The 25,870-nt window shown below is 41.3% G+C and overlaps 1 protein-coding gene across 5 annotated transcripts in view; it reads left to right on the top strand.

Annotated features, from left to right (window-relative positions):
* LOC135309655 (glypican-5-like) overlaps positions 1-25,870 on the top strand; it is a 381,061-nt gene that overhangs the window by 129,493 nt on the left and 225,698 nt on the right. For 4 of the 5 annotated variants that reach the window (XM_064435855.1, XM_064435854.1, XM_064435852.1 and 1 more), the window contains 3 exons: positions 17,750-17,880; positions 22,170-22,229; positions 23,737-23,862. In XM_064435855.1, coding sequence (XP_064291925.1) covers positions 17,750-17,880; positions 22,170-22,229; positions 23,737-23,862 — 317 coding nt within the window. The remainder of the gene's footprint in view (positions 1-17,749; positions 17,881-22,169; positions 22,230-23,736; positions 23,863-25,870) is intronic. The other variant, XM_064435853.1, reaches the window with a different exon arrangement.

Raw genomic sequence — 25,870 nt, 5'->3', positions numbered from 1 at the left:
GGAGGTGAATTACTTCAAAAGTGTATTTTTTTTTTGAGGTGGCTGCTGATGGCAGAAAGTTGCAGAGAAAATGAGTGGAACAAAAGGTTAGTTCTGATTCGATAGACATGGCTGGCATTGCAAGCAGCCTCACCTCCCACCCCGCATAGCAATGAGCAGGCAGCTTGGTGAGAAAGCTCAAACTGCACAAGATTATCCTTTCACAAATAAATTCTTTTAACAGGCCCCTGTTGAAAAGGGAAAGATTATACCTCTGAGGAGAAGTACCTCTCTGAAGAAGTGCTTATGCCCCTTACAGCTTTTGGAAACTCTCAAATCTTTTTGAGTAAAAGTAACAAACTTTTCTTCCTTTAATAAGATACACATTTTCTGTCAAGAACAGGCCTATTAATTGTGAATTACTTAAGGACCCAATACTCTTTGGAGGAAAAAAATACTGAAATTTGCATAGCAAAATATTCCCTTTTTATTGCTGTGCATTTTTAGTGCCTGAAACTTTCTTCAGCTTCCAAGCCACAGCGCATTTTTATATTTCAGCTCATTTGCTTGTTATGAGGGTGCACTTTGCATTCTTTTGACACAAAGCATTGAGTTACAGTGCCATCCACACTCAGAATTATGGACTGGGAATATCCAAATACAGGCTGTCACAGTAACTTCTTCATTACTCCAGCGTAAATACAGAAGCTCTCTAAATGTACTGAACAGAGGCAAGTTCATATTCATAGAGTTTACTAGAAGTGGATATGTAAAAAATTCGGTTAAATGAAAGTATTTTCATCTGTTTCAAACACATCGTCTAAAGAAAGCAGTATGGGTGTGACAGTGATGATGATATGTCCAATGTGTGTGTGTTGAATTTAAGTGCAAGTTTGGAAATTGATGTAATGTTATTTACAACTATTAAACTTCAGTAAGGTCCCAGTTCTGCTCCAGGTAATGAATCAAAAGTGAAGCATGGTGAACTCCAGTGGTAGGAGCCATGGTGAATGTGTTTTCTGGGATATTTTGGTGATGTGACATCAAACATACATATTTTTGTGGTAATTGATCAGTTTGATGTTTGTGACTTTCCTACATTCACTTTTGCAAAACAGATGTTATGTCCATTTACTTGAAGCAACTGAACTTTTTTGAACGTGAAGATATTTTAAGAGAAAACGATCCCCTTTTATATTTTAAAATCAGAATGGATAATTTTTATTTTCTGCAATTTTTCATCTTTTTTGTCCAGACAAACATAAATGTTTCTAATAAAACATGCTGACGTAGTTGGTATTGTGCTCTTGCACATTTTTTTACTGGAAATTTTCTTGCTTGCTGCTTTAATAAAATTTGCAATCTTTTGATTCTGAGGTCAGTTTCTTGACAGCCTTGACATTATTTAGTTTATTTAGTTCATAGGTTTATTTAGTAAATAGATTCTGATAGAATAAAATAGAATAGATTTAGTAAATAGATTCAGGATTTATTTGGTAAATAGATTGGTATACTGACGTGTGAGTAAAATACATAAGGTCCATAAAGTAAATATAGTAAATAAATAAAGTCCATAAAAAACAAGGGGCAAACATGGAAAAATGGCAGAGAAGGTGGGATTTTCTGTGACATTTCACCTGAGCTGCATGGTCTCTGTGTGCTTGCTGGGTTGGAGGGGGAGCTCGTGTCTGTCAGGTGTTGCTGCCATCACTGGGACTGAGCTCTGGTGCTTTGCTGCCTGAAGATTTTGCTGGATGTGGAGAAAGCAGTGCTGTCCTGCACTCCTGAAAAACTTCATCTTCTTGTGAGTTGCAGGGAGGCATACTTTGAGCACCATATAAAAGTCTGGGTGCTGCTAAATATTCCTTAGCAAGCCCCTGTTCCTTCTAAAAACATCACCCCAGCCTTCCAGTTGCCACGTTGTTGTTTCCTTGTGGAAGGCCAGTGGAGCAGGAACACAGGACATTTTGGTTTGGGGTTTGATTAGAGAGATGGAGTTGAGGAAAGGCTGAGAGAACTGGGAGTGCTGAGCCTGGAGGAGAGAAGGGATCAGGGTGACCTCACTGTGGCCTTCCAGTGCCTGAAGGAGCCTGCAGGAAAGGGGGAGAGGGACTTCTTACAGGAGCCTGGAGGGACAGGACAAGGAGGAATGGCTTCAGACTGGCAGAGAGTAAGTTCAGATTGGATATTAGAAGAAATTCTTCTGATGAGACCCTGGCACAGGGTGCCAGAGAAGCTGTGGATGCCCCTGGATCCCTGGCAGTGTCCCAGGCCAGGCTGAACAGGGCTGGAGCAACCTGGGATAGTGCAAGGTGTCCCTGACCATGGCAGGGGTGGAACAAGATGAGCTTTCAGGTCCCTTCCAACCCAAAGCATTCATGGTTTTGTGAGCCCTGCAGAGCTGGGCCTTGTGGCAGTCAGAGGCCAGCAGGTCCTCCAGCAAGTCAGGGTGTCAGGGAAGGCTGAGGAGTGAAATTCAAGCTTTATGGGTCAGAAAAGAGTAATCTGAAATTCTGGAGTTTCATCAGTTCCAACTCCTGCAGCCAGATCAAACACAGTTTGGGATTGTGAGGGGGTAGGCAGCTGTGGGAGCTGCAGGATTCACTCCTGAGGATTATACACAAATAAAGTTCCATTTCTCCTCTTGTCCTCTGTGTGCCATGGCTGTCATGGACAACTTTATGTGTAACTTGGTTACCCAAAACCCTTGAGAATTACTCCTGCAGAAAGCAATGAAAGCTCATCTTTGTGCTGGGAGGCATTTTCAGGAGTGGAGCATGTGGACTGTACTGGGTTTTGATTTGATTTTTTTACCCCAGAGTGCATGGAAGTCTTTTCTTATTGTCTCCATTTGATGGCATTTCAGATTTATGGGCAGATTCTAAAAATTATCTTCTGGTCATTAGGTATGGTTAATATTGCCTTATTTTGGCAGTGGTTATGGGCTCATTTTAGGCTAAAGAAAACATCTGGCTTTTCACTCTAAAGTGTTTTCTGAGACATGCACATGCTACAAGGAGATTAAAACAAAGTGAGAAGGGTTTTTATAGGAACGGCTTTTTTTAGGATGTGGGTTGTTTTTAAGATATCCGAGTTTTAAAGGTAAATGAATATGGGATAGAAAACTGCTTTTTGACTACTGTGAAAATAATTTTTCAAATTTTTGCTGTCATCCTACCAAGTGCAGTGGAAACAATGCATACACATGGTTTATAGTTTTATCAACAAAACCACGGCAGTTCTGAAGGTTATTCAATTCACAGTGCTGCAGAACACTCTGGTTTGTATTTCTCCTGAATTTCCACGGAATCTTGTAGATTTGGGAATAGAGGGGTCAGATTTCCAAATAAATGGTATTTCAAAGTTTATTTGATTAGGGCATTTCCACTGTGACATGGATATCTTTTGTTGGGTAATTCAGTCACAAGTGGAAGTGAATTCTATACATCTTGTTAATTTTGCCCTCTGGCTTGCTGTGCTGGAATAAGTCATTTTTTATATGTGTATTTATAGAAGTGATTTCTTTTCCTGTGTCTCTTTCTCCTGTATTGTTCCCCACTTTCTCATGGAGAAAAAAAAAAGGCATTTTTTAAATGGAACAAATCTTTTTCATACAGAAAAATTCCACTTAGGAATCTTGTTTTGCTCTTCACATTAACTCTTAGGAAAATTAATTAGCTGCTGTCTTTTTTCCATGTGATTATTTGACTTTGAGGGTTGCCATCAGAGTAATAGGGGGAACTTTGTGAACCTTAATGCCTGTATTTCTCTTAGACCCTGTTGCACATAGAATTGCAGGTACCAGAGTGAATAAATTTATTTGGTGGTGTAATCCTTCACCAATGGAAATAGCAGTGGTTCTGAGTTGTCAGGCAAACATCTATAAAATTAGATTGGCTTAGCTGGATGCCAGCAGTAGCTACTGCACTGTGCTTCATACTTGAGTTGAATATATAGAATGCCAGTGAAGTTTGAAAATCTAAAAGAAAATAGCCAAAAGCAGCACGTGTTCAGATGAGGAATTTGGTCATGCATGTTTTCCAGCAGCTGTTTTTATTTTAGGTTTAATTTAAAATACATTCAGCTTAATTCCATGTTCAGAATCATCAAAGCCTACCAAAAATCCTCAGATTTTGTTTCACAGAGATCATTATCAAGTTTGGAGCAATTGTATGTTTATTACTTTCATATTTTGCATTTCTGGGGTTTCATGTACTACCCAAGGGCATGGTCTAGCTCAAAGAATAACAGGAATCAGCATGCTTTTCATTTACCATTTTCATTATTACAGGCATCCTATATTAAGACCTGTAACAAGCCAGTTTTACTTTTTAACCTCCCATGTGTTTTATTAGGTTGCTGAGATTTTAATTTTTTATTTTTTTAATGGTTATGAAAAGAAAATGAGTTCTCTCTTGATTCCCATTCATGCTATTACAGACAGACAACTTTATATAAAGGTAGCAAAAAATGTCTGCTACAAGCACTGCCCTCCCATCCCAAATTACATTTCTTATATTAAGTAGTCTCAACCCAAGACATCTGAGATTTGGGCTCCAAGAGACACTGAAACATCTGGAATTCAGGAGAGAGTTTTTTCTCCTTCATTGTTCAGTTTTCTCTCTCTGTCTCATTAGGGTGACAGGTTTTGTCTTGTCTGGTCTTATCAATCAGAAAAAAAGTGGGACTAGCAATTTTTTACAGTTTTTGTTTAGGAAAACAACTATCAGCCTGCTATTTGCTGGTGTTTGATAAGCTGTGGCTGAAGGGTTTGAATCAGCTGTTTGCTGTATTCCAGTTATTATTCCATTTATCCTGGATGCATATTGAATAGTGAAAGTGGTCGTGTTTATGGGACTCTCAAGATGGTTTCAGCAGATTTTAATAACCAGTTCCAATTAGCACAAAACCAGACCAAACGGGGCCCCAAGTGTACAAGATTGTACAAGTAAGTGTCTTGCCTATATCTTATCATGTTGCCTTGCAAAAGTCCAAAATTGAAAATGAAACAGTAACTATGGTAGATTATGTGGTAATTAACTGACCCCAGGTATGTCTCTATTGCTCTGCTTTAATTTTTTTCTGCAACCAGCTGATGACTTTTATTCTCACTACTCTACCATGCTATTGCTTCAAGAACTTACTCCTAAACAAGACCTTCGCTTCTATTCCCGTAGATGCTGAAAATTTAGCATTTGACTGATTTATTTGCTACATTTGAGAGACTATACCCCAGGACCTGCAAGATCAAAACCTTGATGGATACTTTTAAGGGATTTTTGTAGCCGTCCTACTTAAATGAGGAGACGAGAGGATGAAAGCTGAGTGAGCTGTGGGCACCAGGCTGTGAGGATGGAATAAGGAAGACGTGAGGATACTCTGCTGGTTTGCAGTAATCATCTGCAAATGAGATTTAGCTGGAGATGCCACTGAGGGTGCTGTAAAGAAGGGCAGTGATGGGGCTCTCCAAAACTCAGTTCTCAGAGAAGTTATTTAGAAGTTGGAATTGCTGTTAGAGCCGTGGGAGCAGCGTGCTGTGCTGTCTAGGGGCAGGGCAGGGCTGTGTGCCCTGCAGCTCTGTCCCTGCTGTGTCCCCACCCTCAGTGCCGCTCACTGCTTGCAGAGGGATGGCCTTCAAACTAAGCCACCTAAACACTAAATTACTTTTTCCTCTTCTTTTGTTTTGCACTGTTGTGGGACAGCTTTCTGAGGGCAGTGTCTCTTGGCACATCTATTAAAAGGACCAGTGGCTTAATTTAGGTTCAGTTTGAGCCAGTAGTGCTCAAGAGGCTAGAGAAAAAGGGAAATTAAACTCTTTTCTGCTGCACTGAAGGAAGTAAAGAAATAGAGGTTATTAATGAAAAATCCAATGCATGTTTTGAAAAGCAGATGAGCACAGACCACATAGCTGAAATCAACTTCTTCCAGTTCCTGTTTTGGGCAAGTGAAACAGTGAATGAAACAAGTTTGCATATTCAGGGCAGTTTAATTACAGCCTCGAACAATGAGTTGGGTTGCAGTGGTGACTGCCAACTGCTGTTGCTATGCTGGGCTGCTGGGTGGTCTTGGACATGAGCTGGAAGCATCATGCTTGGATTGTGTGTGTGCACATTCAGGTCTGCAGGGCAGCCTCGGACTGTGGGATGTGTTTGAGACCAGCTCTTGAGATACACAGCCCAAATCCCCAAGTTAGAGACAGGCAAGTATCTAAACATGCAGGCAGCTTGCCAAAGCGGTGCGACTCAGAATGTGATTTCATTGTCAAAGAAGGAAATTCGTTGTCAGGAGTTGGTCAGTTCCAGGCCTGCCTGCGTGGTTTCTTCTCAGATTTTTTTGGTTAATCTCACTGCTTTAGCATCCTTGTCTGAGAAATGAGGATAAAAATACAAAGTTACTGCCTGCCTTGAGCTGAGGGCTGTAAGGTGGGAAGGGTGTAGTGTTGATAAATTAAAGCCATTAAAGACTGGAAGTGAGCAGAGCACTTCCCAGAAGTGTAGTGGTCTCATGGAGCATGTCATTGTGCTGGGAATGCTGCACTGTGGTGTTTGCTAGGCAGACAAGTCTTGGCAGAGAACTTTCACTGTGCTTTTAAATAGTGTTTTGTTTAATTTTTTTTTAAATTATTGATCATGAGCTGTCTGAATTAAAGTTATTTTCCCCTTTGCAGTTCAGATTGCTTTTTCTTCTCTTTGGAAGTGCTTAGAACTGGTGTTGAACAACAGCAATTTGACTGCACTGAATTCCTATCGGTCTGGGCAGTTCTCTTGCATCCAGTTCTTACCTGGTGTTTTTTCCTGATGCAGTGGCTTCAACACGCAGTGTGCTCTAAGGAAGGGTAGCCCTGTGTGCCTTCCAGAGGCAGGAAACAAAAGCACTGAATCTTAATCTTCCATTGTTGATTGCAGCAGGGGTGAGGATAATTTAGTAAATTACTTAAACATGGGAGAAAATGTAAAGGTTTTGGGTTTGTTGTCTTCTGCTTTGGGGTGCTTGCTTGGTTTGGGTCCCTTTCTGAGATTTCTTGTGCTGCAATTAAGGATCCACATGTCTGGCATCCAGATTTTAAATTCCCTGCTCTTAATTGTCTTTTGGAATGTCATCTAGCTCAACCCCTGTGCTCAGGCAGGTTCAGGCTGTGCTCAGGACTAGGCACAGTGTTCTGGGGTGGCCCTGCCAGTGCTGGAGAGAAGGGAAGATCATCATTTGTAAAATACTCTGTGCTACCATTAGCTTTCACCTGTATGGTTGGCTCAGTCAAAGTTTTCTCATCCCCGATCCAGTGCACTTTTGTGACATCTTTTCCATGCAAATTCAGCTTCTGTGCTGAGAATCCAGATTTTCTGTCAGTTTTCTGCGTTCAGGAGGCTGATTGTTCCACACATGTTCACCATGCTGCTTTTGAGGTGATCTAAGGCCTAATGTGCAGCTTTACTGCATGGTTGATAAAGCATGATTGATTCTTGACAGTGTTGCTGGCATTAACTCTGCCTGTAGTCAGAGCTGGTAACTCTTTTTCAGTCAGTCACTGGCAAAAGGTTTTTATTAAATAAATGCAGTTACAGTTATTGGAGTGACTGTAACTCACTGTTGACTCCACTCTATGTTCCTTCTTTGTCTCTCTTTAAGAAAGACATAACATTGTAAAAGGAGACTTGTTTTGGATTATGATGTGTTTTTAAAAATAATAATGTGAAGTTTTCACTACCTTCCAGCTCAAAAACACCCTATCCAACTTCCTTCATGTTCTTTGGGATTGTACAGAAAGTCTGAGGAATCTCAAGTTGAAAGAAAGGCTATTTTTTGTTTTCTCTCATTGCAGAACTTCATCAGAAATGGGTCAAAGAGGTACATGAATGCATCTCACAAATTTCAATGTGACATCAGCGAGGAAATCATTCCTAGGCTTCTGAATAGTGACAAAACTCCTTGGCTATCTATGAAAATACATTAAATGGTTTAAAGTAAATCCTTCTGTTGATTTTGTTTTAAGAAAGCATGGATCACAAATAAAGTTTAGAATTAAAAAGGCCTGACAACTATCAATGAGGAGTTGTGGTCTTGGATGGTGTTCTTAGCACTTTTATTGCTTGTTTTCAGGCCGGTCCTGTGCTGCAGCACAGACCTGGCACAGTGGGACCATTCCTGCACCTGAGCACAGCCAGGATGAACCTTGCAGAGCAGGCAGTCTCAGTGTTTTCTTGGGGCTATGTTTCCTTTATTGAACAAGTGGTTTATAAGTTCAAAACAAGATGCCCTTACTAGTAAAAATTTGTTGTCTTGCTGGAAAGATCTCTGTTCTGATATTCAAAGGTAGAGTCCTAAAGGCCTGATTGAGCTTTGGACTTAAACTTGATACTCTGGTGTCTTCAGAGGTTTCAGCTGCAGAAATGCTCAGCCAGCGAAGTGACATGGCTGGTTTAATAGTCCCAACAGACCCACATTTTAATTAATCACTGTAGGGAACGCTTAAAGCGTCCATCCTTTCCCCACGGGTACGAGGGCAATCTGCCTGCCACACATTTAGAAATCAGAGCCTGGGGGTGCAGCTGAGGCCCAGGTGTGACAGTTCAGGCCCAGGGGAGGCTGCAGGTTTTCCCTTGTGCAGGCTCCCAGCCCTCTTTGCTGGTAAACCTTCCTGAGGTCCTGAGGACAAGGAGCACAGAAGTGACTGATTTGGTACCCACTGTAAGCAAAACACCTCTACTGCATGAGGAGTGGTTTCCTTGGGAGACAGGAGAGAAGTCTGAGAATTTGCTGATAAATGTGATGTTCTTGTCTCAACGTGAAAAATGTCTTCTAAATATTTTTATAAAAGGGTGGCTGCTGCTGCCCTGATAATTGTGCTGCCTACTATTGCTACAGGTCTTGGATTGTTACAGAATTCTTCAGAGTCATCTAAAGTCACTTATTTTGTTCAGGAAAAAAGGCATGAGAGGATATGTTTATTCTGACAGACACTGTCAGCAAATTGGGGTGTAAATTGTAATTGAAATTATGTATCTCATGAAAAAAGAATGGAATGTGTTTATCAGTCTTTTCTAATTATTGTATTAGTTAAATGCAAAATGGAAGGTTATTCTTTCTCTGTAGGTGTTGACATTATTATGGACATGTTAGTTTAGTGATTGCATAAACTTACAGTATTATTTTGTCTAATAGGACAGTGTGAAAGTATGTAATGACCTTCTGACTTCCTACATATTTTTGCTAGGCAGCTTTTGTAATGTTTTTTGGAGAAAGCTCAGGCATTTTGCTGTCCCATGAAATGCTTACAGTAATGATGAACAGAAAATAATAATCATAGAAGGATCTAAACTTTCTGCTGGAAATTGATGGTTTTTTCTGCTCTTGATTGCTATTTTGGCAAATGTTTTCAGGGTTGATTTAAGTGCTCTTATAAATACATGGCAGAGGCATGACTTCATGTATCTTAAATGCTGGCTTACATTTGCACCATCAGCCATTCCTAAGAGGAATGCTATTGTCCCTCTTTCATGCATATGTATATATGTAATAACCAATATTTGTTATATGTATAACATATTTAATTATCCCCTGAACATACTCAGATGTCAGTTTTAGAGTAGCAGAAGCAGTTTATCACAAGGGATTTAGAGTAAATTCTTTCACTTAGAGAATGTTTCCCCCATTTATTTGCCTGAAACTTGGTTCTTAGGACATCTCCACCTGCAGAGAAAAGGGAGATTTTGACCAGGAGCTGTCAGACTTGTGAGCCTGGCATCTGTTCTTGCTCTGTGCTGCTGTTTCTTGCCCTCTTTTGGATAACCTGTATAATGCCAGCCATTAATGAAAACTGCTGAGAAGCAATGTTGCTTGGGTTTTATGAAGCCTGGAGAGAAACCACTTCCCTGAAAGCTCTCTGTTGTTCCAAAAAGCCTGTTAGGACGTTTATTTTGTATGTCTGGGCTTGTGCCTGAATACCTGAGGGGTGATGGCCACCTACAAAAGTGTGTTAACTGGAAAATGAAGCTGAATTGCAGGTTCAGAGAACTGTGTGACCGAGTTATCCACGGATCAAATCTGGCTCAGGCCCCTCGTAATTCACTGCAAATTATTATTTGTTCGTAGATGAAAAATGAGTGTCAGTCAACTCAGCCAGTTATTTAAAATGGTCATTGCTGCAATTCTGGTGTAATTAATTACAACTGCAATGAGTACGTCTAGAGGAACATGAGACTCCAGGTGGCTCAGACTAAGGGTCTGTTCTACCCACGTGTCTTTGGCAATGGCAAAAGAAGGTGCCAAAAGAGGGAGAAACACTCCCTCTTTCAATAACCTCCCCTGCATGCTGACCCCTGATGTCACTGGGCCATCCTGTGAATTCTGCTGAGCAAAGGGGATGGGGATTAAACTAGCTGGATTTAGTGAAAAGGAGGCTGGAAAGGGATCTTGTCTTGGGGAGCTCTTGGGCGTCATCAACAGGTCAGGTATGTCTGAACATGGCTGAAATTAGAGAAAACCATGGCTAATCTATAGGGACTAGAAGGGTGATATACTCATTTTTGACTAAAGATGTTAGGGAGGTACCTGAGCCGAAGGAAAGATGGGAATTTTTGGAATTGCCTGAACCGTGGGTATGATCCCTCCTGCCTGTCAGCCCTGCTCTGCAGCTCTCACTGACTGGGCCAGCTCAAACTGAGCCTGAGTAGTCCAGAGTCCTGGTTTGAAAAGATAGGTGTATGCTGAGGAAGGCAGGAGCCTCCCCTGAAACAGAAAATGCAAATCCCCTCCCTCTGAATTATTATAATTTTCAAATTAAGAGGCTCTCAGGCAAAGATATGGGAATAGGAATAACAGTTCTTTACTAGGAAAATTAAAAATACAAATGCAGTAGTACAAAAAAACCCCAACTACTGCCAGAGCCAGAACATGCCCTGGCCCGCTGTGGGTCAGGGTGGTGGCACAGCCCCATCCCATGGGGGCTCAGCCCTCCTGCAGTGCCAGCTGTGCTTCTGCTGGAGCAGGGATCCTGCACAAGGCTGCAGTTTTCCTCTGCAGCTCCAGGGCTGCTGGAGATGGGCCTGCTCTTCCTCTGGGAATGCAGGGCAGGAGAAAGCTGCTCCTCTGGGAATGCAGAGGGCAAAGGCTGCTGTGCTGTTCCAGGCTCAGATTGTATCCAGGTAGGAATGCTTGGCTCCTGCCCTGGGCACAGCATCTCCCCATGGGATGCTGGAATTGGATCAGCCCTGCAGGGACACTCAGTGGCCATGGAGAGCAGGGATCTCCTGGAGGGAGGATTGGCTGTGGGAGAGATAAAGAAAACTGCCCCATGAACAGCAGAGAACTGTCACTGTGATATTTTTTAAAACATCCCTTCGCTAGGATTTCTTTTCCTGGGAAGCTGAGAAGCTTCAGCTTCTCCTTGTTTTGCTGTTTGGAATGTAATTTGGAGATTGTTTACCTAGCATGTGAATTGTTTTAATTTAATGACTAGTCATGGTCCAGCTGTGTCAAGGCTCTGAGGAGTCACAAATTTTTATTATTCTATTATATTTTTTATTCTATTATTATTCTATTATTTTTGTTAAGCCTTCTGATAGATCATTTTTTTAAATAGTTTAGTACAGTTTTAGTATAGCAGTCTCATAACATAACATACCAAACATATCAGCCTTCTGAGAACATGGAGTCAGATTAATCTCTTCCCTGATGCTGGAAGCGCTCACAAACACCACAGAGAGCTGCCCCACCTCTAGCAGATGGGGACAGAGCACACAGCCAGCCACACCTTTCAGCCTGAGGCACACAGCTGGCCCCTCACCCTGCCTTGGGCTGCTGTGGCTCACAGGGCCAGGGAATATCCCTGGGGAGGAGCTGGTCCAGCCCTGCTGCTGGTGCCACTGGGAGCCAGTCTGTGCCAGGGGGCACCAGCAGGGATTGCTGCCCAGCTTTGGGTGCACCCTGAAAGGATGTCCTTAGGTTCTATGTGTTTGTACAATTTCTCTCTGCTACTTCTTCTACTTGGTTATTGAACTTAATGGAACCTTTGAAAGTGGGAAGGGTTTTTCTTTGTTACATTTTAAGCTTGCAGTGATAAAAGAAATTCCAGGAATATTTGGATAATTGCTTTCCCCTAAGAATGGGTATAAATAGTAAACACAATAACAAGCAATATCATTTTGATATACTGTAATCAATTTGAAAAGTTATTAAAAGGAAATTTGAATAAAATCTTTTAATTGATTTTGTTACGTTATCTTTAAAGTCACCTAATTTTTCTGAGAGCTCTTAAAGTGGCTCACTTGGCTCCCAGTGGAATTTTCTTTTCATGCTAGATTATTCTAATTAATTATAAAATTGAGCTTAACCTTTGTAGGTTGTCAATATCTAAAGACAAATGTCACAAGTAACAAAGGCCAGGGAAGATTAGTTCTGAGTCTAGGGGGGATTGTGGAGGAGAAGGGGAGATATCATTTGACCTCTCAGGTGCTGCTGGTATTTTGTTTTGGCTTTATAAATAATAACCACTATATATACAGTTAGACCAAAAATGTTTTGAAATAATCCTAACAAAAAAGACCAAGTTACTGACTTGTGTGTGCTTAAAAGATTCTAGGTCTTGAGATATGCACTCTGGATAGTTTGATACACTGAGCAAAATAGTGCAATTTTAAAAGCCAGTGAGAGCAGAAGATAACAGCACTGTAATTTATGGCAAAAGTTTGTTAGATACAAACTGGGTAGAATTCTTGAAATTCCTGGTGGTCATGTAAAGTATTTACATTTTTGCAGGAATTCTTGCCTGTTCTCCCTGTGAACAAAGGCTGTGTGGGTGCATTCAGATGCAGCTTTGTGGCATGCCCAGGACAGGTTATCTCACCACTCTTTGTTAATGCTGTTATAGAACAGCACTCCACTTCCTCATCATTTGTGCTTTTATCTGGGGTAGAGTTTCATTCATTTGAAAAACTGCTACAGAATTTGTCCACTCCCTGTGCCCAGTGTTGGTACCTAAAAGGATCTCTTCTGCCACAGACAGAACGCACAGAACCTTATTTTTTATGGATTTAAGTTCTGTGGCTGAATACTTTGGTGTCCAAGTGTGAAGTCTGACAGAAGGTTTTTCTGCCCCTGAGGAATTCATAACTCTGTTCTCCTTGGAGGACTCTCTACTGTCAAAGGGTCAACTTTTCTAACTGCCAGATTTCAGAAGATTGGTAGGAAAATAATTTAAATTGAACTATTCAGTAGATTCAAGATGAGAGAGAAGAGAATGCTTCCCTCGTGAGTGAAAGCCAAGATATTCCTGTAGGAAAATTAACTAATAATCCCTTAGCTTGCTTATGTATAGCTGAACTCTGCTACCAGCAAAATGCTCCTAATAGGAAACATATTCCTAAAGGGAGAGAATATTTAAAAGAAGGCAAAACCAGAGGTTATTTGCTCTCTTGTCTGATTCTGTTCAATAAGATAGAGGCAGTGGCAATGAGCCATGATCCCTGACTTGCATTTTATCATATGGGCTGCCACTCAGTTTGGAGCACTGGAAATTGATGTTTTATACCCCAAGGAGGGGATTCTGTGTTTCCAGAGCAAGCTCTGGTTGATGCTTGGACAGTGTAAAATCACAGATGATACTGGTTGGTTTGTTTTTCTGTGGGTGATGGAGTGATGGAAGGACAGCTCTGACCCTGAGCAAGTGGGAGCTCCTGGTGCACATGCAGGTCTGAAAACACCAACCTGATTTCCTCATAATTCAGCGTTTGTCCCTTCCCTCACTTCACTTCAAACTTGGCAGCTGGAACCTGGAGTGGAGCAAACTCCAGTCCAGCTTTGAAGGGTGTTTGTGGCACTTGTGGGGCACAGCAGGGTTGGAATTGGGGCTGGGGATGTCATTTGGCAGAGGGCTTCTGCAGAGCTGGGCTGGGGACAAATCCAGGGACAAAAACCTGCTGGCAAATGTGTCAGTGTTTTAATAATAACAGCACAAAGCCCATCACTGGGAAAACCTTGTACTATAAAACACTAATCTTCCCATTACAAAATCAAAGAAAATTGCTGTTCTGGACTAGTGAAAAGGTCTCCTGCTTTAGAGAGATAAGATTCTCTTGGTATCCAGAAGGGCATGACATTTTTTCCCATGTTTGATTATATCAAATATATTAAATATGACCTCAGTGTTTAAGGTTACTCAAGCTGTAAGAGTTCAAGAAGATTCTGGATGAGAATTTTTCCATTTATTTTGTTAAGCCTCTGTAATAATTGTAAATAGTCATTCTTTTAAATAACAAATAGTAAGAGGTCAAAAAATGTGTATATATATGATTCTGCTTTTCATTACCAAGAAAAATTCAGCAGAAAAAATGTAGCTGTGGCTAGAAAAACAGATATTTAAGAGGAATCATGGCTCTGTAAGAAAAAAGTTTTAATATTAATAAAAATGTTGGAATTGTGAAACATGATTGGTAATTCAGAAGGTAACGAGGCAGGGGGAATACCCATTTTCAGCTGTAGATGTTCACTGTTAGAAGACAGACCTTAAATATCATGGCAGAGAGAAGAGGAATGACATCAGGGTGCTGCCATTAATGAGGGATGATTTTCTGTCAGCTTGTAATTTAAGATTGGCAGATTTATTTTAAGTTTACAAATCCAAGAAATGGGCTCAGTCATTCTTTATGTTGATTCCTGATTATTCCTAGTCCTACACCTTGAAATTAGGATAAGAAAATGAACTAATTTAAAATTAAATTTAAATAAATTTAATATTTAAATTAATTAGTTTTAAATTAATTAATTTTTGAATTAATTAATTTGACATTCCAGTCCCCATTTCTAGGTGCACTGATTTTCCTGTGGGTGGTGGTTGATCCAGGAGCTCTGGGTTTAACTGGCAGTGCAGTTGTGTGGTGCCCTTAGGATGGGAGGGAAACTCTGTGGTCCTCACTGTTAACACACAGGGAACTTGCAGCACTAGATTGCAGATGGTGCAGTTCCAGAAAACACCTTTCTGGGTTTTTTTTATTGCTTGCCTCATGCTTTTCAATTTACACAACACTATCTTATTTTTTATAAATGGCCCATCTGGAAGGTGAGATGGTTTTTTATACATTACTGTTCTCATTTGTGCCATCAGCTTTGTGACTGCTCAGATTAGCTGATAAAATTCAGGCTTTTCTGTTGTTTTATTTTGCAAAAAGATACATGTGTTGGAGAGATGTGAAAATTGGTCCACATTAAAAAAGAAAAATTAAAAGTCAGATTTCTGTTTAAGTAATTCAGAATCGGAAACAAATATGGCAAACAGGGATAACCCCCAGGAGGGGCTGCTGGGCCTGGGGGAGCTGGGCTGAGAGGAAAGGCTCTGGAAGGCCTCTGTCACAAAAGAAGTGTGGTTTGCCCTTTTGTTTAACAGCTTTATTCTTAGTGTAGTAGAACTGGTTAAAATTTTCCCCTGAGAAATTTTTTTCCTTCAAATATGTGTGGTTTTGTTTGATATGCAGGAAACTGTTACTACTGCTTAAAAAGAAAGCCCTGAAGCATAGGTTTGGCATAGGAAATACTGAAACCTGGGCAATCTAAAGAGTCATTTCTATAGACCAAAAATTCAAATCAAAACAAAGTTGGTGTTTTCAGTTGGATGCTTAAACTGTTGATTCACAACAGAAATGATGCCTTCAATATCTCTGAATCTTCTTTCAGGAAAAACAAGAAACTTGGGAGTTCTCCATCGGTCATGTATATGAGAACCACATTGCTTTTGCAAACCACTCTGGTAAAAACTGTCTCAAATGCATAGTGACAAGATGTGAGGTGTATGTAATTTGAAGACATGAACTTCAGTGACATGGTGAAAACTGAGATGGATTTTGCAGAGACCTTTGCTGGGAATTGGGGTCTGTGTGCTGTAGGGGGCCTGGGCAGCCTGGGGTGCAGGGGAGAAAGCATCCTGTGCAGGAATGTGCTCCAGCTGTGTTATACCCTCTGTCCAGCTCTAAAGGGTTCAAAAGGCTTTTTTGTTTCATATTTTCATTTGCATAGAGTGTTTTTTTTCCCTTTTCATAAGTTTAGAAGGGACTGAAATGGACTATTTGATTTCCCAAAGCTGTATTTTAAAACAGTACTGTGCTAGTCCCTGGTGAGACCAGAGCAATGTACACAGTGCCTGGTGTTGAGTGAGGCAGGCTCCCACCCTGCTGCTGGACATGGGTCAGGATTAATCCAGCATGTTCCCATTCAACTGCTGCAGTTTTAGGTTCTTCACAGCATATTGTACTGGTCTGGGCTGGAACTCAAACAGCTAAAGCTGACAGTAGCTGTCATGCCTACAGAGCTTCCAGTTTTCCACGTTGTTTTTTCAGAGGAGAATGTCTTAGCTTCACATAGTTGTGGTGAAGGAGGAAATGGGCTGAGGCAGAGAAAATTGTCCTGTGCTGGTGCTGACATCTGCATGATAGGGGTGCAAGGGGACAGAAAAGTTACCTGAAGTCACCTGTGGGTGAAACACTCAGCAGACTCAGGAGGGTTCTAGGGCTGCAGGAAAGGGCACAGAGCAGTAAGAATCCATCTCACCATGGATGGTTACTGTGGGAGCTTCAGGAAGGGGTACCAAACCCAGGGCTGTGTGGGATGATGGGTTCTGTGTGATTCAAGTCATTGCAGGTACCATGACCAGAGCAGGATTCCCTTTGTGGTCTCTTCATGTTTGCTTGGGGATTTAAGTGTGGGTGAAACATCACAGGGTAAATCTACAATTGTGGATTAGAAAGAGAAGGGACTTGTCTTCCTCTTGTCACTTAAAGCTGTTACGGCAAATAAATGTGTCAGGATACACAAGCAGTGTCAGATCCACACTGCAGAAAGGATAAACACAAGCCTGCTTTCTCCTGGACTGATACTAAATCCCTGGAAGAGTCTTCAGGAGGGGCAGTGAGGACTGAGTGATGTTACACGGCCTGGTTAAAGGCTGGAAGAATTGGTTACCTGCTGATTACAAGCCCTTCAACTCTGGATAGACTCTGCTTTTTAGGCATGGGGCAGATGTTCCACCAAAATCCATGTACCTTTAAGCTCCAGGTGTAGCATGCACATTCTCTGAAAAAATCCCTTCACCCAGGATTTTTCTCCTAGAAAGCTGAGAAGCCTCAGAGAAAAGGAAAACAATTCTTATCTCATTTGCTTCTCCTTTGTTGTGCTCCTGTGGAATGTGGTTGGAGATTGTTTACCCACAGGTGATTGTTCCATTGGATTCTGCTGGGAGTTGTTTTCACTCTTTGGCCAATCAGGGCCAGGCTGTGCCAGGACTCTGGAGAGAGTCATGAGTTTTCATTATTATCTTTTTAGTATTCAGTAAGTATCCTTTCTGTATTCTTCAGTATAGTATAGTTTAGTATTCTTTAATATAATACAGATAATAAAATAATAAATTAGCCTTCTGAGAACATGGAGTCAGATTCATCATTCCTTCCTTCATCGGGGCACCCAGCAAATACAATATCCAGGTATGTTTCTAAATCAAAGCTTAGTTTGCCAGTACTTCATCAGTCACTACCTTCAGCCTTTCCAGGTGTGCTGTAATCCAGGTAGCCACTGGGAAATCCATGACTGCTGCCTTTCTGGTGTTCCTTGCCCTGCCATGGAATTTGGTCCTTCTTTTGCAGGGCAAGTGTTTCCAGCTGCTTGGAGGAAGAATCCTTTCACAATGTCTCATGCAGTGAGCACTGACTGCAGGAATAGGCAGACTTCTGTGGGGTTGGAAATCCTTTTTTTTTTCACTCATCCTGTTTTACTTTCCCTCCCTTTCTTACAGGTCGATAAAGTGTGTGGACAGCCCAAGCAGCAAGAAGGGAACCTGTCATCAGCCAGTATTGTGCCAGTGAAGGAGGTGACTGGAACCCAGACATTTGTGATGGCTCACACCAGCCTGAACAATAGAAGAAGGTAACCCTAGGCTGCAGTTGCTTTGGAACAAACCCCCAGCCTCATAATTTGTGCTGTTGGTTCTTGGCAATGTTCAAGGCAAAGCCTTGTGTGTGCTCACTCCTCTGTGTGCTCTCCAGCCACTGCCACCACTGGCAGTCACACAGGTGACTCTGTTCTATCACATTGTGTGTCTCTCTAAAAAAGGCCAGGCTTAACACCAAGGTGTTCATTATTTCCAGAATCTCTCTGTGAAAATGGTGAAAGCTTTTCCTTGACAAAGTCTGAGGAAGCTGATTTCCACAGCTGAGTCTAAGTACTGAAAATGTAACTGCCCAGGCCTGTAAGGACATGAGCTTACCCAGGGGCAGAAGGGGGAAGGAGGAAGGGGTGAAAAGGAAAAATGCATTGCCCTGACACCAGTTCAGTCCCTGATTGCCCTGGACTGGGCAGGAGTGGTAAGATCCTTTGGAATCTCCTTGATTGGTTACATAACAACGAGCTGAAGGAGCTTTTAGGCTTCTGTTGTGCCTCTTGGCTCCTGTTCTTCAGCTGTGCCCCATCTGAGACACCTACAGCTGAGTACTGCTGCTGGCCTGGGCAGGAGTGTCCCTGCTCCCACATCTCCTGGGTTCCTCTGTCACTTTGTCTTGTGTAGCTCCTGAATTGGCTTTCTGTACTTTCTAGGAGAGGATTTTTTTTTGCAATCCCACTCACAATACATGAGTAGATGTCAGAGCAAACTGCCATAACCCCCCAGTGCCTGTTTCTGGCTGGCATCTTGTCCTGTGTAAGAGCAGAGTTAATCTGGAACAAGCCCCATCAGTGGAGTTGTGCTGGGCTTACCTCTGTCCAAAAGCAGCATTAAACTGCCCAGACAGTCTGTATATTTCTGTTGGACAAGTGGATGACTGGAGCAATGTAAAAATTGTTAATTGTTGAAATTTCCCCAGCCTGGGTTCTGGCATTTCAGTTGTGAACATGAGATTTTGATCCATTTCTGGTTTAATTCTCAGCTTGCATGAATGGAACAAAGACTGTTTTAAAAGATAAAAGTAATAACAGCAAGCAAAGTGTTTTGAGTGATAGTGATAATTTTTTATTCTTTTGTAATTTAAAGGCAAACCATAACAGTTTGTGCTAGTGCTTGGAGTTAATCAATTTTTACCATGCAAATCAGAAAAAAGGAGCATTACAGAAATTAAATTAATAACTTCAGCAACAAAAAACCAAAGAACAGTTGTAGTACAATTATTGAACAAGTCTTTTAACAGCACAGAGCCCTGGGCCATCTTCTGTGTAACTCACTGATTTGGCTGGGGCTTAACACTGGCAGCCCAAAAGCCAGAATTGCCAACCTGTCAACAGGTGATCTCTTAAAAAGTTGCACATTTGTGTCTTCAATACCATAAAAGCTGCTCTTTCTCACCTGATGATACGCTTGCTCCCCTTCCCAACCATCTAGAATTATTTGGATATTGACCTTTTTAAAATGTAAGGCTTGTAGATGGAAAAGAAAATAAACTAATATGCTCTAAATTAGACAGTTTGCTAGAATTGGTCTGCACACTGAAAATTAATTTATCCAAAAAATCTGAACTAAGTCCCTGCTTATATAATTAGCATGAAAAATTACTGAATTACAGTGTTGATAGGTATTGTGGAGAGCCTGTGCACCAAAAATGAATGATGGAAATATGCCATAAATAGTAATTAGTGGAAAATCTGAAGCTATTCTCCACAACTTCCTATAAAGCACATTGCCTGAAGCTTGTACTTCTGCTTCTTGGAAACAATTGTGAAACTAGAGACTGAAAGACACAGTGGTTGACTGCATCACTGTGTTGTTCATGCTCCATCATTTAATCACATATGATATCAATAAAATACCAATTTAAGGTAATAAATATCTGTAATACATGGGTTAAATAATTTCTGCAGTGGGTTGTGTAAAATGCACTCAGAGTGACAGAAAATTGCTACAGGGGAACCAGATGATGAGAGTAATTACATGAATCTTTTGTGAAGCCCCTCCTTGTGGTGATTTTGAGAGAGGGAGAGCAATGTCAGCTGCTGTCAGTTCAGGTGCAAGGTCACCCTGGCCCTGCTGAGTCTCTCTCTAGGTCTGGGTGATGGACATCCTTCCAAACAATCCTGGGGAGGATGGAACATGACTCCAGCCTTTTAGGGTGAGGAGGAAAAAGAGAAGGAATGAGCCAACACTGCCCAAGTAAACAGAAAAGCTGTGGCTGGTTCCTTTATGTGTCGGAGCATTCCTGAGCTCAGAGAGAAGAACCTCTGTGGCTCTTGGCACATCTGGAGGAGAAAGCACGACCAAGTGGCCTCTGCTGTCTGGTGTACAACCTGCTCAGAGGTGCTGAGTCTCTGCTGGGCCATGTGAAAAATCAGGCTCCTTTTGCAAGGAGCTGCAGACCCTCTGGTTTCAGCTGTGGAGCAGAGCCAGGGCTGCTGGTGCAGGACAAGTGAGGTTGTTCAGAGCTGTCCCTTGGCCTGACCTGGTTCTTCAGGGCAAGGAATTTGGGGTCTGGCTACAGCCAGCCCTCCTCACCCTTCACTGTTCTGCAGAGCCAGATCTGCAAGGTCTGCACAGAGCAACTGGATCCTCTTTTGCAGTAGTTGAACCCTTTTCTTCTCCTCCTACTCTCATGAGTTCCTGGGAGATTTCCCATCTCTCTTGATTTTACTCTGCATTCCATTCCTGCATATTTTTTGTTATGCATCACTTAAGTGTCAGGGACAATAATGAAAGAAGCTGAAACTTGAATAAATGTTGCATGATTTTGCAAGAAACCATTTCCTATGATTAAACTGGAAAGCATAAAATTGATTATTATTTTTTTTTACCATTACACAATCGTGGTCAGGGATTAACTGAAACTGGCAGCGTTGCTGCTGTAGTCATTTTTTTTAATGTGGAGGTTACTATAACATGTAATAGAGATGACAAGAAAATTGAAACCAGATGATGGTCCAGGGAGTGGAAATGGCATGTACAGAATCTCAGTAAATTGGAATGTTATTGCTGAGTTCAGCACAAAGAGCTGTTCTGGTCAGGGTCTGGTCTCCCAGCAAAGTTGAATACCTGCATTTAGCATCTCTGCTCCATGGAACATTTCAAACCACTAAACACCGACTGCTTACAGAGCTGTATATAAAACATGTTTAACAAAGAACTACAACATACTAGGTCCCTGCCTGGAGAAAGAAGGCTTTGAAATTACATTTTGTTGGGATTTCTTTATGCTGTGAATTTACAGATCTTTTATATGTCTTAAAATCAACCATTTAGGAATTCCCTTGGGAATGTTTGAAGTCAGTGATATCTATTTCATTTAAAATAAACTATCTGTTGGGTCAGACATCACATGATTTTATTAACATTTGAGTAACAAAGTGCTAGTACAAACCAGATTATTAATGTCAGATGAACCACTGGCCAGGGCTGAAGTTTCAGCTGATCCAGATTTTCCCTGTTACCAAATTTTCATTTGGTTTTTTGGGTGGCTGTGCTGGAGTTCCTGCAGGCAGGTGCCACTCCCTGCTGGCCAGGGCAGGTCCCTGCTGTCCTGTGGCCACTCCTGCCATCAGCTGCCCGAGCTGTGGTGGCAGAGCTGCATCCTCTGCAGCGTGTCCTCAGGCTGCTCTCTGCAGTAAAAACACTGAACCATCACCAGGGTTGTTTCCACAGTTCTTCCTCAAAGGTAGCCTGAAAGTCTGTATCTCCAGTTTTGCAGAGTTGGGTGTTTTTTCAATCCCAGAACAGCAAAAAATACCTGTATTTATATTATTTATTAACAGGCAGTAAATTGCTCATTGTACCAGAACATGAATGCTACTGGTTTGAATGCCCCTTCCCGTGGTTCTCATCCTAAACTGTTTGCCATTGTTTTCTTGTACAGCCTCATGTATTTACAGTCCTTCCATTTGGTATCAGTTATGCTTAATTTAAGTACCACTGAATTTATTTTCAGCTTTCTGCTGCGTGCACCGCATTTGTAATTCTGCTCTTACTTGACAATGATTGAGACAAATAGTCTCAGTTGTACTTTTTTCCAGTATTGAATTGATATTTTTGATTGCATGTATACTTGGCAAAAATCTCATGATAATTTTCCTCCTTATTTATTTTCTTATATTGTCCTATGCATGTGCTTGATGACCTTTCTTTCAAATAATTTTTGCTTTTCTCTTTTGTTTTTCTTTTCTTTTCCTCATTTGCCTGAATTCCTGCTTCTCCCCTACTCCCCAACCTCTCCTGATTGATGCTTATTCTCCCTGGCCTATTCCAGTTCTCTGCCTCTGAAAGCTTCAAAGAATGACAAATCAAGAAGTTTGAAAAAAATCTCTCGGTAAGAATGAAAACAAGGTGACATCCTTTGTTGTCTCTACACCTAGCTCACCTCCAGCTGTAATCCAGGAGCTGGAACACTTTTGATTGCTGCTTTTACATTGTGGGACACTGGGAAACTGCATTTTCTCCCCTAGTGTGTTTAGTTTTATAGTGATGAAAAGTAAATATTTTCACTCAGTAAGATGAGTTGGGACAGAGAATTCTGCACTTGCTCAGATACTGCTTTGAAATGTCAGAGCCCCACTCTGCTGAGAAGGCAGAGGAATTCAAACCTCTAGGGCTGAGCTGAGTCAGGCAAGCTTTAGGCTCTTAAAAGGGTGCTGGTTTCCTCTTTCAAAGAAGACTGATTTAGAACCTGTAAAATCTTTGGCATCTGCGCTTCCTTTTGGAACTCATCCTCTTAGGTTGTTCTGGCTGGGCTTGGCTTTACTCTAGAAATACTCAGAGCTCATGTTTGTAAGCTGCTACTCAAGAGGTAGAAATGCTCTTTGTAAGCCCCCAAATTCCTGCTTTTTTCTTTGCTTTAAATCCCAGCTTGCCTGCTATATTAGGCTGAGTTAGTTTCTTAGGAGCATGTGGTGATGATTTATCTAGAGCAGGATTTCATCACAGAAGGTAAATGGGATGGTTAAACACTTTTGAGAAAGTATAAAGAGGATATAAGGGGAGAGATGGCAGGGATGGATATTTCCCAGTGGGCCTGGCTGTTGTTTGAAGCACCTGCTGCTAAGGAGTGATAAATCCTGACTGGTTTGTGCTGAGCTCCATCCTGCTGTACCCCAGGCACCCCTCAGTGCCTGCCAGGCTGAAACACTGCAACCAGAACGAGTCCTGTGGGCTCCCCAGGAGAGCTCTGGGACAGGCACAGAGCTCAGTGACAGCTCCAGCTCAGGCTGGGTCCTGAGTCTTGTTCTCCAGATCTGTAACATACCAAAAAGGGGCTTCTAAAGCAGTGCAGCAGGGTAATTCCTCATTCTGAAATCCTCTCAGTTGGGTGCTGAATTAACACTTGATATTTTAGGTGGGTTTTTTTAAAATTTAATATTTTTATATAATTTTTGGGGTTTTTTTATGGCTACCTCAGCCAGGTATATATTATAGATATAATGAGATTATAAAAGAGGCAGCAATTTTCCCTCAAGGCATTTTTCCATACACAGTCATCAGAAATACACTGTCTGTACTGGCCATGCCTTTTATGATGATGTTTTCTCAGTGTTTTTTAATCTGTTTATAAAGAGTAGGTGTAGCCTTTTTCAGATTTGGTGAGAGACACGTTACCACCATGTGTTAAAAGCACCCTTTAGGTGTGTAATTATGTGTATTGACACTGGACTAAGTAAAACTAGATGATCTATAAGGAGTAAAAATAGACTAGAAGTAGAAATTAATTCAGATTACTTATTTGCCAAAGCCTTGATGTGATGGAGGGCTGGGCTGCAGGGGGTTTAGCTGAGTGCTGAGTTTGCTGTTGTGTTGTTAAATGTGCTCTTCCTGCCTTGCAGAGAGTTCATCAGTTACATGAAGCGCTCCCGAACCTTTTATGCCTCCATAGCAGAAAGGCTTTGTGATGGAGACCTGGTGATGAGAGACAGCTCAACCTGCTGGAATGGAGAGGATGTTGTGGAAAGGTAAAGTTCTAATAAAAAATTGCTGGCATGGTGTAGTGGTTTTGGTTCACCAGTTAGAGATTTCACCAGTTTTTAGATTTCCCACCAATGCACCAATGAGTGTGGTGGGTTCAGTGCTGGCCAGTCACTTCCTGCTGGGAGACAGGATGAGGAGAAAGGCAAAGCAGGCTCAGAACTTTAAAAGGGCATAAAGGAAATTTTATTAACAGTAACTAAAAGGAAAAATAACAGTAGTAAGAATCAAAACAAACCCTTCAGAATACTTCTCTTCCCCCCCACAACTTCCCTAAATTCCTCCCATGCAAAAGCAGGACAAATGGTGAAAAGAGGACTCCACATCCTTCTGATGGATCAGCAGCATTCTAAGACACTGTTGTAGGTGCTCTGCAGGGTGAAAAGACTTTCCAGTTTCCCAGCTAATTTTTTCCTCCTCTGTATTTTATAAATGTCTTTCCCATCCCCCTTCAGACTCTAAACTGGAATATACACTTGCATTTCCATGAGCTAAACTTGTTACTATCATTTCTTTTGCTCTCTGTAACATGAGGCTACATCACCCTGAGGAGAAAAGAGATGTTTAGAACAAAAATCTATCTTTACTATCACTGTCAAAGTATACATTAGTTTTTGCAGTGAGAGCTGCTTGGAAGTGTGCCAGTGAATGTTCTCCAAAAATGTCTTTTTGTCAAAACAGAGAAGTTCCATGGGATTGTGTTGGCTTTCATTGATGTTTCTTTTTGAAGTGGATTTTGTGGTCTGTAACAATTACAAAAGATAAAGTTCTAGTGTTCTGTTTTCTTGCTTTAAAGCAATTTTCATGGTTGCAAGTTGGTTTGTAGGAACTTACTGAACAATTCCAACATGGAGCAAAGATGTGACACTTCCTGTCTGTCCCACTCATGGGGGTTCTGACTCCCACACAGCTCTGCTGAGTTTTCTCATGTGTAAATAACTTCAGCCTAATTACATCCGAGCTCTTTGGAGATAAATGCATGTCTAACACATCCAAAAATAGCTTTAATATTTCAATATATTAAAATTCATTGTAGGGCATATGTTTTAATATTTTGGCAACAAAACAATATTCCAAATATTGATGTGTAGTGATTGCAATACAGGTTGAAGTTTTTAATGCAAAAGTAATGGAGAGGAAACAGGAAGAATATCAGTATTTCTGATCAATATTTCCTTATCAGAATCTCTTTTGCTTGTGGCGTGTTGCCAGTTAACTTTTAGAACAAACAGCTTTCTGGCCAAAAGAAAAACAAGAAAAGCCAAACAAACAAAACCAAATATTTTCTGTATCAGTTTCCTGGGGGAGAAAAAAAAAGAAGTTACTTTTAATTTTTATCTTAGTTTGTTTTAAAAAAGTCCAAACCACTCAAATTGCTGATACATGTTTTAGAAAGGCATGAAGGGAAAAGCTGTTGTTACTTTGCCAGTCTGTAACTTTCCCAGAACAGGAGACACATGGAAAAGTTTCAAGTTTGAAAGGGATGGGAAGCTGGTAAAAGTAGCAGAGAAAGGACTAACAAGATCCCTCATATCTTGAATTACAAAGGAAAAAATAAAGGCAAAAGGAAATCTAAACAGCCTATCCCCAAAGATGACAGCAGCAAAAACCCCAACCCCCCCACCAAACCCAGATATGTGTCTGTAGTTAACATATTCAATGGGCAAAATGGAACACAAAAAGGTTAAATTCATGTGTTTAATCAGACAGCTATAGAAAGCTAGCTAAATAATATAAAATATAATAATATATAAATATATTCTCTCCCAGTATTGATTGCCTTAAGAGGAGGGGACTTTCTGGCCAGCCTGCAGTGCCACAGACATCTCGTGCCTGCTGGCTCATTCTGCTCCTTTCATCACCTGCTTTATAGCTGGGCTTGGCACACTGGGCTTGGCACAGCCCTCCCCACGTGGCACACGAACCTGTCCTGCTGATGCCTGAAGATGAATTCCTCTCTGCTCTTCCTCCCCTCCCAGGGCATTAAATATCAGC

This window comes from Passer domesticus, chromosome 11 (genome assembly GCF_036417665.1).
Source record: "Passer domesticus isolate bPasDom1 chromosome 11, bPasDom1.hap1, whole genome shotgun sequence".
NCBI lineage: Eukaryota > Metazoa > Chordata > Aves > Passeriformes > Passeridae > Passer > Passer domesticus.
Note: the sequence above shows the minus strand (reverse complement) of the source record. Positions and strands in the feature narration are given on the sequence as shown.